The sequence below is a fragment of the Dasypus novemcinctus genome, chromosome 3, assembly GCF_030445035.2.
Source record: "Dasypus novemcinctus isolate mDasNov1 chromosome 3, mDasNov1.1.hap2, whole genome shotgun sequence".
Classification (NCBI taxonomy): Eukaryota; Metazoa; Chordata; class Mammalia; order Cingulata; family Dasypodidae; genus Dasypus; species Dasypus novemcinctus.
Window position 1 is genome coordinate 114715573 of NC_080675.1, and position 16241 is coordinate 114731813.

Consider the following 16241-nt stretch of genomic DNA (forward strand, 5'->3'; position numbering starts at 1 on the left):
ACTTAGAGGGTTCCCTTAAACTTTTAATCTTGCTGAGAAGACAATGGTTTTTTCATCTTTAAAAAGAATATAATATCAACATTCTAGAGTAGCTGTAAGGATCCCATAAAATTATATGTAGAAACACTCAATTCCTATGCTCTACATAAAAGTCAGGTGTTATTATCAGTTTTGGAGAATTCATAATATACTTTTACAATAAGCTCAATCCTCATAACTCTGGGAGACAAATTTTCTCAGGTTTACACAGTTTGGGAAACCAGCTCAAAGGGGATGGAAGACTCATCCACAGTCACAATGCTAACAAATAGCAAGCAGGATTAGAACTTTGAACTCACATCTGTGAATCCAAAACCCAGTGCTGCCCACAATTATAACCACGCTCAAGTAACTCTTGGGCAGTCAGATTGCTAATACTATGTTTACCAATGCAAGTTTCTTAAAGGCTTTAACTGACATTACCACTTATTTGAAATTACATTCTTTTTCTTTATAGATAAACTGATGATGATCTTTATTTTTCCAAGCAGCTATAACTCAACAAGAGCCAAAACAATAAATTTAGTGTCTTTATACATTAAAAATTTTTCCCCTTCCAAAAACAAAACACACATCAGTAAACACAAAATATATCTGACTACATTTAGATTGGTACTGCAATTCTGTGAAATTCTTAATGTTACACAGATGGAAAAATTCCCACAAGGGCCAATCAACTCCAGAATTCCCTTTTGCATTTGTAATTTAAGAGAAAAATTATGGCACTGAAAGACTTGTGGCTGTTAAAAATTTTTAACCTAAAAAATGTTTAATCCCCACTACTGCAGAATACTAAACACCAAGGCACAAGCATTTCCATTGTCAAACTTTTCCTTATGAGGGAACGAGGCAAAGACTTGGACTGGGGGAGATTCACTGATTCAAAATCCTTATTTTTGTTCATAAATCTTCCTGGGGAAACCCTGGAAGTTGGTGCAAGCTGGGATCCAAATGCTTAATTTTCTTACCTACTAGAGTAATTAGCTGCTAGGTCCTTATACATAATTTAGATTAATACCACCCTAAATGGGGAATTTTCTTAAAAATCAGAAGCATCTGACACACTCTTCTTCCAGCTTAACTTCTGCATAGTGCCATGACAGGGCATCTCTTATTTACGGACATTTGAAAGCACTGCCAAGAGATAATTCTCTATAAATTTTTCCTAACGACAAAAAAGAAATTAAACAGTACATAACAGTAACAATAAAATATTTATCCAACATGTATTTTAAAATATAAATAGCCATAATTAAATACTACCCTTTAGATAAAGTTCCCCACCTTATCTGAAGTTCAGGAGGCAGTCCTTTTTCCTCTTCCCATATAGTCATTTCTACAATGTACTTTATCACTGCAGGGAATATTTTTCTAGCTTGGGCAATTACCCCTTCATTCAATGAACAATGTGAATTCTGTAAGAAAGCATAGAATGATATACTACCAACATGCATATAAAAATATAGATGAGGAATATAATGTTATTAATTTAAAATAATTCTTTTAGTGAGTTCATTATATCATCTTCCAGAAAGGAATTCAAGTTGAGCTTAAGAGGGTTACTATTCACATCAGTTTAGCTTAAACCCTGTGGTCAAGTTGGTCTTGGTACACATATGAGGGAAAAGTAAAGGAGAAGAACAATGGATGACCTCTGTAGTGATGCTACTAAACTTATGATGTTTTTCACTGCCTGTTTGAGTAGCACAATTATAATATAAAACAATTGGCCATCTCTTATTGATCATAAAAACTTCTCATAATTTATCTCAACTTGTCTTTATAAACACCCAATAAGAAAGGTAGACCAGGTAATAATCACACTCAAAAGATAAGGAACAATGGATGTGTCATGATGATGGGAACGAGTGTTGTTGGGGGGGGGGAGAGGGGGGGTGGGGGGGTGGGGTTGAATGGGACCTCACATATATATTTTTAATGTAATATTATTACAAAGTCAATAAAAAATAAAAAAATTAAAAAAAAAAAAAAAAGATAAGGAACCTACCCAAGGTATAACAGTATGTAGCAGAAGATTAAAACCTAGGTCTTTTGACTCCTACACAAAACAATGTTTTTTTCATTACAGAACACTGCTTCCTTAATAAAATACTTATTCAAATAAACCAATTTAAAAATGCAGTAGAATGTTCTATATCATAAGCCATTAGAGAGATGCAAATCAGTACCACAGGAGATACCACTTCACACCTTCTAGGATGGATATAACCAAAAAGATAGATAATATAATATTAATAACAAGTATTGGTGAGGATGTGGAGAAATCAGAACCCTCATGCACTTATGGCAGGAAAGTAAAATGGTGCAGCCACTCTTGAAAACAGTTTAGTAGGTTCCTCAAATGGCTAAACATAGGATTACATTATGATCTAGCAATTCAAGTCCTAGATATATTCCCAAAAGAGATGAAAGCATATGTTCACACACACTTGTACACGAATGTTCATAGCAGCATTATTCATAATAGCCAACAGGTAGAAACAACCATAATGTCCATCAGCTAACAAATGGATAAGCAAAATGTGGTATGTCCACACAATGGAATAGTATTCATGAATAAAAAGGAGTGAAATACTGATACATGAAAAGAAGCCTCCCTTTAAGAGACACGGCCAAATACAAGATTGCTATTAGTATCAGTCCAGGTCTGATTACACCTGGTAAATCCCCATTATGCCGAGCACACTACTATGCACCTGGCAGAGTATGCATTTCACAGTCACCAAAGCAAAGATAAAACTAAATACTAAGTACACAGGACTGTTTATGTTTCATGAATTGATTAACTGTATGCAAGCCATTAGGTGTACTTCTCTCACCTCTATATCATCCATCAGTTCCAGACTATCCAGATTTATCTTTAGGTGAGCCTGAATGACCATGTACCTTCCAAATCTAATTATGAATCAAAAAAGTCCAAGGTTTGGCTGGTTGAATACTGAATTCAATGTTTTGAGAGTACAAGATTCAAGAAAATCCCCAGACTAGAACCCCTTTGTGTGTGTGTTGGGTGGTGTGTGTGTGCGCGTATGCGTGTGTATGTTTGTGTGTGTGCAGGGCCAATAATTTCTTAGCCTCTCTTACATCCACAATCTTCTGGAATGGCCAGTTATGGAATGAAGAAAACATAAATTCAAAACCACAATGCACTCTGACCATATGCCAAAACATTCTAGTACCCTGTGAAAATAACGAAAGGAGAATATTGAAATAATCAGAATAAATTATTTTTAATTAATAAAAGAATTAAAAGGGAACCTGGCAAGTTGTTTAAATAGAAACAAAACAAAAACAAGGGGATGGATTGAATGGGTTAAAACTAGAGAGAATGTTTCAGGTAATGTAACTCTGGTAATAACAAATCGGGTTAATAGGTGCCGGAAAAATATTTGTTAAATGAAGGATAATCATTTACATTAATAAATGAAGGAAAAGTAAATAAGAGGGAAGAGGTAATCTAAAAATAAAGTGCTGAACAACAAAGGAAATGGTGTAAAATGCTAACAAAAGGCGAATGGGTCATGGATATAGGCACATTATTTGCAATATTTTTATTTTTGCAACTTTTTATAAATTTGAGATTATTTCCAAATTAAAGGTTTTAAAAAGTGTTGTATACTTAAAAATAGTTAAAATTGAAAACTTCGTATTATGTATGTTTTCAAAATAAAACAAAACAAAACAAAAATAACTAAAGATTGAAATTTCAGGTTCAACTCTGCCACTGACTAGATGTGAAAATCTGAGTAAGGCACTTAACCTTACTTAGGCTATTATTACATCTGTAAAACTGAGCTTGAAGATCTACATCATAAAGCAGTAACGATGATAAAACAATATAAAGTATGTGAAAGAGTTTTGCTAAATCTAAAATGTAAAGTGTTGTTAGTAACAGAAGTTTGTATAAGAAATAGGTAAATAAGTATTGAAAGAATATTATTACTACTGCTACAGCTAGGTAACATTTACTGGGCCTCAATACAAATATGCCAGGCATGTTCTAAGATTACACATGCATTATCTCATTTAAACCTGGTAGCCCTGTGAGGTAGATGTTATTATCTCCAGTTTAAAGATAAACTAATGCACAGAAAGGCTGAATATTTTTACCAAGAGCTAGTCAGTGGGGTTAGGATACAAAATGAGGTTGCCCGTCTTAAAAGTCACTAATGTTGTGGTCTACTACTTCTATTCACAGGAAGGGAACATATTTTACTTTCCCAAATATAATTCTTCCATTCTGGGTTTTGTAAAATAGGGTATATACTACATATGTGAGTGGTCTCACAGCACAGATATATAGAATACCAAGGGTTTCTTAATGATAGACCATTATATCTGTCATATATTGTAAAATTTTGCCCAATTTGTCACTAATTTTATGTCTTTCTTATTTGCTACAAAGAAGTAAATTTTTGTGAAGTCAAATATATATCAATCTTTTCCTTTTTACAGCTTCTATATTTTTAAAAAATCTTAGAAAGGACCAATCTAATTCAAGATCATTTTTTAAAATACCCATATTTTCTTTTAATAAGTTTATCATTAATTTTCTTAAAAAAACCCAAAACTTTAAATCTTCAGTATTTCTAGAATTTATCTGACATTATAAAACTGATTAAGCATTAATTTTTTCCCTAATGGGCAGCCAGTTATCCCAACACCATTTATTGAATAATACATCTTTCCCTCACTAATCTGAAATATCTTTACTATCAATTTGCACTTAGATTCTCTATTTCCCTGATCTGCTGTCTATTTTTATAGCAGAGTCACACTGTTTTCATTTTATTTTATTCTCTTAAGATTTATTTTATTTATCTCTCTCTCCTCCCCCCACACTGTCTGCTCTCTGTGTCCATTCACTGTGTGTTCTTCTGCCTCCGCTTGCATTAATTAGCAGGCGGCACCGAAAATCTGCGTCTCTTTTGTTGCTTCATCTTGCTGCATCAGCTCTCCGTGTGTACGGCGCCATTCCTGGGCAGGCTATGCTTTTTACACACGGGGCGGCTCTCCTTGCAGGGTGAACACCTTGTGCGTGGAGGACCCTTACGCAGGGTTGACCATGCATGGCACGGCAATCCTTGCACGTGGCAGCACTACGCATGGGCCAGCTTCCCACATGGGTCAGGAAGCCCTGGGGATCGAACCCTGGACCCTCCATATGGTAGACAGGCGCTCTATCAGTTAAGCCATGTCCGCTTCCCCACACTGTTTTTATTAACTCTGATAGTTCTTTAATACATTTTAATTCTGCTAGACTTATTCATACTCATAATTCTGCTTTTCAAATTTTCCTGACAATTCTCACAAATTACTTTTCCAGTAGAACTTTTGAATTATTCTGTCATACTACACAAACTAGAATTTTGTTGTTATTCTGATTGGGAATATACTGAATTTATAGATTAATTTTGGGGGTAAAATTATCTTTGTAAAATTGAATCTTTTAATCCAAGAATGAAGCATGTCTTTTGATTTTTTCATGCCCATCATATCATAGCTTTAAAGTTTTCATAATATAGAGCTGATAGATTTCTTCTTAGTGTTTCCCTAGGTATTTTATCTTTTTTGATGTTATAATGGATGGGGGATCTTTTCTTTCATGACATTTTGTAACAGATACTGCTTGTAAGGGCACTGAAATATTTGGTGAATAGGAAAACTAATTATTTTAAAATATAAATTCTTTAACTATTATTAACTGTAGTAAACTTTAGTATAATTTTTTTTTCAGTTAATTTTCTTGGGTTTTCCATGTATATATTCATGATCATTTGCCTCTTCCTTTCCAATATTTATGCATCTAAGTTCATTCTATTTGTATGTTCTATTGGTACTTCCAGATCAATGTTAAATAATAGTAGCAATAATGGATTCCCTAATCTTGCCGTCATTTATAATGGGAATATGTTAGTGTTTCATAGCTAAACATGATTTATATCTTTTGATTAAAGGCCAATAACCAAGGAAGAAATTGAGAATATTACCAAAGCTACATCCCCAAAGTGCCAGGTCCAAATGGTTTCATGCGTGACTTCCAAAAGAGGTTTATTCCAGCAATGTAAGGATGACTGTAACGTACTTTTCTTTTATGCTTGATTTTATCCATTATTTCATTTATAATTTTGGCATAATTATCATTAATTAAATTGATCTGTAATTTCTGGAGCTGTATTTTGTCAGATGTGAGGGCAATGTAATGTTGGCTTATATAACTAATTTTGAAATTTCCCCCTATTTCACCCGCTATGCTCTGGAACGATTTCTATGTTTTTGTGTTATCTGCTTGACATTAACTAACTGAGGGATTTTTAAATTTATTTTTCATCTTTTTATTACTAAAACCTTAAAAAATATAGGAAAACAAAACCAACATAAACATATTCTTACCTAGATATAAAAACTACTAACATAACTTTTCCTCCAAAATGTCTTAGTATGTATCTCTAAAAAAGAAAAAGGCCCCTCAAAATGGTGGAATGAGGCAATTCAGGTCTCTGTCCACACACAAAAGCTTTGAACCACCTGCAAGTACTGGCGGAAACATCTTTTTCAAAGTTCCATAAAAACAATGAAAGGACTGCACTAACAGGGAGAGCGCCAAATCAAGAAAAAGGCTATTTCAAAGCAGTAGTGACATACTGGCGGGCCCATCCCCATTCCCAATCCTTCACTGGCTTGGAGCTAGCCTATACTCCCAGTATGGATCCCAGGCCCTGATTCTGGAGGGAGCAGAGTAACCCTTGTACACATACTGGGAGCAGGCATGTCTGGCCCAATCTGTCTGGTTGGACTCTGAGGGACTCGTTATCCAAGAACTTGCCCTGCATACAGAAGGCAGCACATAGTAATTTGCTACAGAAAAAACATTATGGAACAGCAGTCAAGTTGTATTGCCTGAGGCAACAAGGGATTGCTGGTCAAACGACATAAAGTGCAGTGCCCAGGGGAGTAAGATGTAGTGTAAGATGTAGTATAAATGGGGGAATTCTTAGGGCCACATGCACATATACAGTAAGGATCAGGGAGGCCTGAAAGAGAACACTTGTACACATCAATCTGCACACTGGGAAAAGTATTTCCTTTTTTTTTTGTTGTTAGCTCTTGACAATCAAGAAAACTCTATCATAATACTAGCTAAAGACAAGCTTAAGGAAGACACCTCAGACTCTAAATTCCAGCGATAACACATTAAAATTCCAAAATCCAGATTTCAACAAAAGGTTACAAAACATACAAAGAAAGAGGAAGTAATGGCTTAGGCAAAGGGGAAGATTAAAGCACTTAAGCCATTAAGGAAGACAACCAAACAAGGGACATCTGGGACATGTCCAACAAATAATTTTTATAAATAGTCCTAAATATGTTCAAAGAGCTCAAGAAAAACATGGACCAAAAAAAACTAAAGGAAATCATAAAAATGATAGATGAACACAAAGAGAAGATCAAAAGAGAGATGAAAATTATGAAAAGGAACCAAACAGATCTGAAGACCACAGTAAGAGAAAATGAAATTCCCTAGAGGGGTTCAACAGGAAATTGAAGCAAGCAGAAGAAAGAATGTAAAGATTAGACAATTGAAATCATTCAGTCTGAGAAACAGAAGGAAGAATGAAGAAAAGTGAATAAAGCCTGAGGAACCCTTGGGACACCATCTAGCATACCAATATTTGCATTTTGGGGGTCTCAGAAAGAAAAGAAAAAAAGGGATATAGGAAAATTCAAATAAATAACACCTGAAGCTTCCCAAATTTAACAAAAGACATGAATATACACATCCAAGACACTGAATGAACTCCAAATAGGATAAGGCCAAACAGACTCACATAGTGGTATATTATAATCAGTCAAATGTGAACAATAGAAACTCTAAAAGCCACAAAAGAAGTAATATATCAAACACAAGCATACTTTATATATATTCCCTGACCTAGACCCAAAATCAGGCATTTCCACAGCAAGCCCTGATTTTTTTTAGTGGAGAACAGTATTAAAGAAATCAAGGGAAGCAGACTTGGCCCAGTGGTTAGGGCATCCATCTACCAATGGGAGGTCCGCGGTTGAAACCCCGGGCCTCCTTGACCTGTGTGGAGCTGGCCCATGCGCAGTGTTGATGCGTAAGGAGTGCTGTGTCACACAGGGGTGTCCCCGTGTAAGGGAGCCCCACATGCAAGGAGTGCACCCCGTAGGGAGAGTCGCCCAGCTGGAAAGAAAGTGCAGCCTGCCCAAGAATGGCGCCGCACACACGGAGAGCTGACACAATAAGATGACGCAACAAAAAGAAACACAGATTCCTGTGCTGCTGACAACAACAGAAGCAGACAAAGAAGAACACACAGCAAACAGACACAGAGAACAGATAACTGGGGGGGGGGGGAAGGAAGAGGAGGGAAATAAATAAAAATAAATCTTAAAAAAAAAAGAAATCAAAATCCATTTTCAAAGTATTTGCACAGTTACATAAAGAGTCTTTTATAATCCTTTTAATTCCCTTTGTGTTTGTGGTACAATGGTAACTTCTCCATTCTCATTTCTAATTGTCTATATATGTGGTTGCTCATGTTTTCTCCTGATTAGGATGCAGAGTGGTTAATCTAATTGTAAACTTTTTTTTGGACAAGCAGTTCTTGAATTTATGTGACAATTCTTTTCCTATATCATGACATTCTACTTCTATCTTTGCTAAGTAGTTCCTTTCGTTCTTTTAGGCTTACATATTATGTACTCTACTTTATCAAGTTGACTGCTTAACAAAGAGTATTCTGAATTTATCTTTTCCTTGTAAATTCACTCCTTCCTTAGAGGGAGAATATCAAGTCCTTAACTTCTCTAGCATGGAAAATGTTATTCCTTAAATTTGAAGATGAGAACAACACAAAACAACAACCATCGAAAAGAAAAAACCAGGATTCTCAATGGAATCTAGTTTAACCTATATAGATAGCATTTATTTTTATCTAATTTCAGCAAACTTAAAATAGCAAATTTTAAAAATTATGTTCTTACCTCTTTTGTAGTACCTGGTCTTCCAGGTTCATGATTTACACAAAAAGGACCAGTTTTCCATGCTTCTATGTCTCCACAGTCACAAAACCCTCCTCCAGTAGATGTATGCATCTGATGAATTTTAAAAAAAAGAGTCTGTCTTTATTTCAAAACATAATACAGGGGAGGGGATGTGGCCCAAGTGACTGAACACCTGCTTCGCACATGGGGGGTCTCAGGTTCAGTTCCTGGTGCCTCCTAAAACAAACTAACAACAACAACAAAAAAAAACAACTCAGAGGCGCCAATGTGGCTCAGTGGTTGAGTGCCGGCTTACCACATACAAGGTCCTGGGTTCAATCCCTGGCCCTGCTACCTCAAAACAAAAAACAAACAAACAAAAACCCATAATACAAAACAAGGAAGAATGATAAAGGTGAATCAAATAATAAATGCTCACCAATACTTCAACCTAAATTGCCTTTAATAACATAAAAGAATCTGGATATATCAAAAACCATTCTGATAACAACAACAAAATTAAAAACCTTGAATTCTTTATTGCAACAAAAACAGACCTTCAAAACTGAAATTTTCGATAAAGAACTCTAATTTCTTAATTAACAGTTTAAAAACACTTGTACTGGGAAGCAGATGTGGCTCAAGCTTCTGCCTACCATATGAGAGGACCTGGCTTCAATCCCTGGGGCCTTCTGGTGAAAAAAAAGAGAAAGCATGCCCGCGTGGCAAGCCAGTGCCCGCACAAGTGCACGTGTTGTGAGCAAGTGCCCATGTGATAAGCCAGTGGCCTGCGCAAGGGAGTCACACAGCAAGATGATGATGCATCAAAAGACAGACAAGGGGAGAGTCAAAGTAGAGCACAGCAGAAACTAGGAACTGAGGCGGCACAATTAACAGGGAACCTCTCTTCCTATCAGAGGTCTCCAAGATCGAATCCTGGTGAATTCTAGAGGAGAAAAAATTAGAAGAGAAGACAACACAGACAGCAAAAACAGCAGGGTGGGAGGAGGGGAAGGGGGGTGAATAAATAAATCTTTTAAAAAAACAAAACTTTTGTACACATGGAGGAAAGCAGATTGCAAAGTATCCAAAATAATTTCTACAGAATCAAGAATGCTTGAGTAGTGCGATTTTCTGTTTAACAATCCTTTTTATCATAATAATGATAATTATACAGTATTTTAAAGATGTATAAAGTTCTTTCATCTATAATTTTATCCACTAGCAGCTAAAAATTCACAATATTTTTCATTTCCATGTTCCTACCAAAAAACTGGCAATGGCAGTTGCCTGATTTTGAATCTCCCCCCAAACCTTGCCCCCAAAGCACAAAATGAAGGAGAACAATAAAACCACATGAGGTCCACACTTTCAGCATTACTAGGAAACAAAGAATAAATAACACAACCTTCGAATTACGTGATACAACAGAGCTCCTTCTGCCTACTATTTCAACCCTGTAGGTGTAGGCTGCAAAGGAGGGGGTGGCTAAGAGATTTCATGAAAGAGAGTAAAGGGGTGCAAAGGGATTAGATGATGCACAGGCAAAATCATACCCAAAAGAGACACCCACCAATGGTAAGTGACAAAATACTGAACACAGGTTGGGACTTAATGGTTCATAATTTAGGGAAGGGACTTGAAAGTGAGCAGGACCAGAACAGGCAGCCTCAGAGAAATATTGTTTTTGGAGGAAAATCAAATACATAGAAAAAGATAATAATCCTGAAGATGTGGTAGTGAAGAAAAGAAGAAAATAAAAAAGGAAACTTAAACATCCTGAAAAAATGAGAAAGAAACAAGACATACCAAACCTTTTCCTTCCTCTCACCCCCACCACCACCATCATCTATGAAAGAAATTGCACATAAGAGGGCAGAACTGACAGATGAAATACTACTGAACTAAGAAAAGAACCCTGCCCACAAACTTAAAAAGAATAGAAAAACAAAAACAGTCCATATCAATACAAAACTACTGTAAAATAGGCAAAAACTGCAAATTAAAAATTAAGAAGCTGAAGAAAATTGTATCACAACACTCAATATTGAATCACATAGCCTCAAATAAGCAAATGGGGATATGAAAAAAACCTTGAATCAGAAATATAAAAACTAAGATCAGAAATGGACAAACAAAGGCTAATGAAATGAGACTTGAGTGAACTCAGGGGGAACAAACAAAAGATGATCTGAATCTATATACTGAAAGAAGTTATTGAGAAATTCACCCAGTCAGCTATAAAAAGGAATGAATTTCTGATACAAGTATTACACTGAATATTCAAGACACTGTGTTGAGTGAAATAAGTCAGAAAGAAAAGGGCATATACTGAATGATTCCCCTTATATGAAGTAGCTAGAATATGCTATGCAAACACATAGAGAAAGAAAGTAGAGTACAGGTTACCAGGTGGGGGGAAATGGGGAGTTAATGCATAATCGATGTAGGGTTTCTGTTTGGGGTGATAAGAAAGTTCTGGCAGGAAGCAGATTTGGCTCAACTGATAGAGCATCCACCTACCATATGGGAGGTCCAGGGTTCAAACCCCAGGCCTCCTGACCCATGTGGTGAGCTGGCCCATGCGCAGTGCTGATGCGTGCAAGGAGTGCCGTGCCATGCAGGGGTGTCCCCCGTGTAGGGGAGGCCCACGCACAAGGATTGGACCCTGCAAGGAGAGCTGCCCAGCGTGATAAAAGTACAGTCAGCCCAGGGGTGGTATCGCACACACAGAGCTGACACAGCAAGATGACACAACAAAAAGAGACAGATTCCCAGTGCTGCTGACAAGAATGCAAGTGGACACAGAAGAACACACAGTGAACGGACACAGAGAGCAGGCAATGGCGGGGGCGGGGGTGGGGGGGGTGGGGAATAAGAGGAGAGAAATAATTTTAAAAATAATAATAAATCTTTAAAAAAAAGAGAAAGTTCTAGTAAGGAATGGTGGTGAGGAAAGCACAATGTTGTGAATGTGATTTAATGCCATTAAATGGTATGTTTGGGAGTAGCAGAGACAGAAAATTTATGTTGTTTTATGTTTCACAATTTTAAAAAAGAGACAGAATCTAAAGATTAAAAAAAAGGAATACTATCTACCTCTTAAGGCTGCTAAGGATTAAGTCAGAAAGTGACTGCAGTATGCTCAGTACCATACCTCAATGAATAATAGTAAATACTATCACTGTCATGTATATTATATAAATAAATAAAATAAATTTTTCCTCTGGGGGAAAAAATTCACCCAATATAATCAACTCTAAAATATATCTTGTAAACCTATTAGATTATAAAGAAAAAGTAAAAAGTAAAAAAAGGCCTTCAGGCTAAACAATGAGATAAATTAGAACAGCAAGATACACAAACTGGAATCAGACTTCTAAATAACATAAAACAAGACAACAGTGAAGCAACATTTCAAGAAATAAAAATGCAAACCAAGGATACAATCTCCTGTCAAGCTTTAAAAATACTATTTTGGTCATGTAAGAATTCTGGGAACACTGTACACAAGTGACCTTTTTGAGGAATCTACTTGAGCAGGGGCTGGCAAATTATATAAAGGGCCAGATAGTAAATATTTTAGGATTTGTAGGCCATACAATATGTCACAATTACTCTATTACAGTGCATAAGCAGTCCCAGTAAATATATAACTGAATGAACATGGCTGTGTTGAGCAAAACCTTATTTATGAAGAAAGAAATCTGAATTCCATATAACTTTCATATATCATGAAACATTCTTCTTTTTATTTTTCCAACCATTTAAAAATACAAGAATCACTCTTAGCTAGGAGGTCATACATAAATAGGCAGCAAGCTAGATATGGCCTATAGTTTACTGACTCCTGTAATAGAGGATGAACTTTACCCAATCAAGAGATGATTAGGGGAAAGCGGATGGGGCTTAACAGATAGAGCGCCCGCCTACCATATAGGAGGTCCAAGCATTCAATACTCAGGGCCTCCTGGCTCGTGTGGTGAGCTGGCCCATGTGCAGTGCTGCTGCGTGCAAGGAGTGCAGGCCCATGCATGGTTGCCCCCCAAGAAAGGAGTGACCCCTGCGCAAGGAGAGCCACCCCACACGAAACCACAGCCTGCCCAGGAGTGGTGCCACACATACGGAGAAGTGACAGAGTAAGATGACACAACAAAAAGAGACACAGATTGCCACTGCCGCCTGATGAGAATACAAGCGGACACAGAAGAACACACAGTGAATGAACAGAGAGAGCAGAAAACAGGGGTTGGGGGGGGCGGAGAGATGATTGGGGAACCTTCTGCAAAAGGATTGATGGTGAATAGAATTAAGTAGCAATGCAAGAGTATTCTACACTCAGCCTTCTAAAATGAAAAAACAAAAGTAAGACCAACCAACAAAATAAATTTCAATAGAAATAGGAGCAAAATTTTAAAACTCAGGTCATTTCAAAAGTTTGTTAAAAGGTTTCTTAAAAAAGATTTCTGCAGGTTATAAGGCACTGAAACTTGCAGTACAGTTGGTATAACTCCTTCCTAAAACAATTTGGAAAAATGTACCACAAACCTTAAAAAGTCCATATTAAAACCGAGTCATTTCCCTAGAGAGACCCTGTCATAAGGAAATAATCCTACCTATAGAAAAATGATTTATGCTTAAAGACTTTTATTATAACACTATTCACCATTAAAAAATGAAATTCAAATAAATTCTATAAAAATAAATGGTTAAAGTTATGGTTAAGTATTATATATACAATATGCTCAAAAAAGAAACAGCAAAAATATATAATTTTATATTCTGCTTTTTCCATTTAAAAGTATATGAATTTTTTTTCTTTTATAACTCTGTAAACTTCATTTGAAATAATATTCAGATTTTTATTTGATAAGAGATGTGTGAATATACTGTTTTTGTAATCCCCTTTTGTCATTTAATGACATAAAGGCAATAATTATGTATGTCCAAAATAATCTTTAACAGTGGGTGTATTTTCATTTTTTTGAGAAGAAAAATGCAGACATGATCATAGGCTATTTTAAGGGGTAAACTACTGAAAACCTGGGGACACAAAGAATCACATTACATACTGCAGAACAAACAACTCGAGATTTTATATTTGTTATCCTCTTGTTCTCAAAAGTTGTTTTGGATTACTCTGCCGCTATCACAACAGATTCCTTGGTCCTATCTTCACAAATAGTATACAATCTTGAGTCTTCTCTGCCATTTCTCTCCTTTCCTCTACTCTTCTCTGAAGCAACACATTTCCTTTCTTATCTCTTTTTATATTTTCTTTTTGAATGGCTTCAATTTTTTAATGAAATGTTTTGATACACAAAAGAATATACAATGCATAGAATTTATAATGTATAAAAAGTTACAACGGATAACAATGTAATGTAACCCATGAATACAGCACCCAACCCAAGAGAACACTACCAATACTGTTGAATTGTGTTCTTTGTGTTACCACCCAGAATTCCATCCCTTTACATACCCTGGTGATAATTACTCATTTGAATTGTATTTTTTTGTCACACTTGCTTTTCTTTAAAAATTTCACCACCCATATATGTATTTCAGAAGGGTTGTCAATTTACTTTCCCACTAAGAGTATCCCATTCTCTTTATACTCCCTTTTCATAGATATTATTAAGCTTGTAAATACATTTTTATTAGCCACACAATATTCCATATTTATGATGGCTCAGTGGTTACTGAGTAAGCTGTGTAGGCAACAAGTAGAGTTCTGCAAAATCCTAAAGACGGAAAATCTTGGGATACTCCATAAAAGAGTGTCTGTGATGGGTATATAGGCTATGTGTTAAATACTTGAAAGTAGCTTAGTAAGGAGGTTCCCAAAAATTAACAGACAATTTTACTAGTCTGGAGAAAAATCAAGAAAGGAAGGACAATGTGGTGAGCTCTTTCATAGAACTACACGTATTCAATTTAAAGGACTTCTCTTTATTCTGAGATTATCTATTTTCCTTTAAAATGACAGGAGATAGTAGGGGTTTTTGGGTTGCTCTGTATATTTGTTTTTTTTTTTTGACAAATGAAATCTTGAAAACTTCATTTCATACCCAAAATTTTTTCTGAAATTGTACTGGCTCACAAAATCCTAAAGTTTGGGAACAATAGGGTCAGGGATCTTTAAATATGAGAAAGCTGAAAACTCTGTTCTTAAACCTTTAGCACATCTGCCCATTAGTCTCCCAGAGGAAAAAAAATGAGAAGAAATCAACAATTTCTTTCTTGCCTCTATTCTAGCATTCTTTCTTGAGTTTTCCAACATAAGAAAAAATATAATCTACATAATTAATGGAGGTGATTAGGAAATACAGGATATAACCAACTGTCATCTTTGTAAATCCCATCAATTAACTCTGCAATCTTGGGAAAACATTTTAACCTCATTACATCACAGGCTTCTGATCAATTTTTTCTTATGTATAATAATAATGATAACTAGAGCCCTTTTCTCCCTAAAATGGATGCAATAATGTTAAAGTCCATCTATAAATGTGAGCAGCACTTTCAAATCTATGAGAAGATGTATTCTACCTAACTTCAGAACACAGGACTTTAGGCATGTTATATGTACAAACAGAAATATCAATTATTATGTCTAAGTCCAGAGTACAGACCCAATACTATTATTTGAGAATTACATTTTAATTCAAAATAATGAGGTTGTCTAAAAATATATCCAGATAAGAAAAAGTCCTCAACTGCATTAACCATCAGGAAAATATAAATGAAAACCACAACGAAATACTATTATATACCTATCAGACTGGCTAAAATTAAAAAGATTGAGAAAACCAAATCTTGCAAGACTGTAGAGCACTATACTCATATACTATCAGAGAGTCTATAAATTGGTATAACTACTTTGGAAAACAGCCTGACATTATCAAGTATGATTAAAGCTCCACATACCCTAGATCTCAGCTATTCCAGATATAGGCACTATAGAAACTCCTGCACATTTATACCAAAGTATACAAACAGTAATGTTCATAACAACTCCAAATTGGAATCAGTCTACATATCCATTAACAGTACAATAAATAAAGACAATCTGGTTTATTGAACACTGTAAGACCAATGGACAAACTACAGTTAAATACAATGTTGAGTGAAACAACCACAAAAAAATATCCAGTATATTTCCATTTACC

General features: G+C 35.6%; 1 protein-coding gene across 2 annotated transcripts in view; it reads right to left on the reverse strand.

The window, feature by feature from the left end:
• UBR1 (ubiquitin protein ligase E3 component n-recognin 1) overlaps positions 1–16241 on the reverse strand; it is a 159233-nt gene that overhangs the window by 115801 nt on the left and 27191 nt on the right. For both annotated transcript variants that reach the window (XR_009185086.2, XM_058294018.2), the window contains exons 4-5: positions 9070–9180; positions 1324–1454 (exon numbers count right to left, since the gene is read on the reverse strand). Coding sequence is in view for 1 of the 2 variants with exons in the window: in XM_058294018.2 (XP_058150001.1) it covers positions 1324–1454; positions 9070–9180 (242 nt within the window). In the remaining variant the exon portion in view is untranslated. The remainder of the gene's footprint in view (positions 1–1323; positions 1455–9069; positions 9181–16241) is intronic.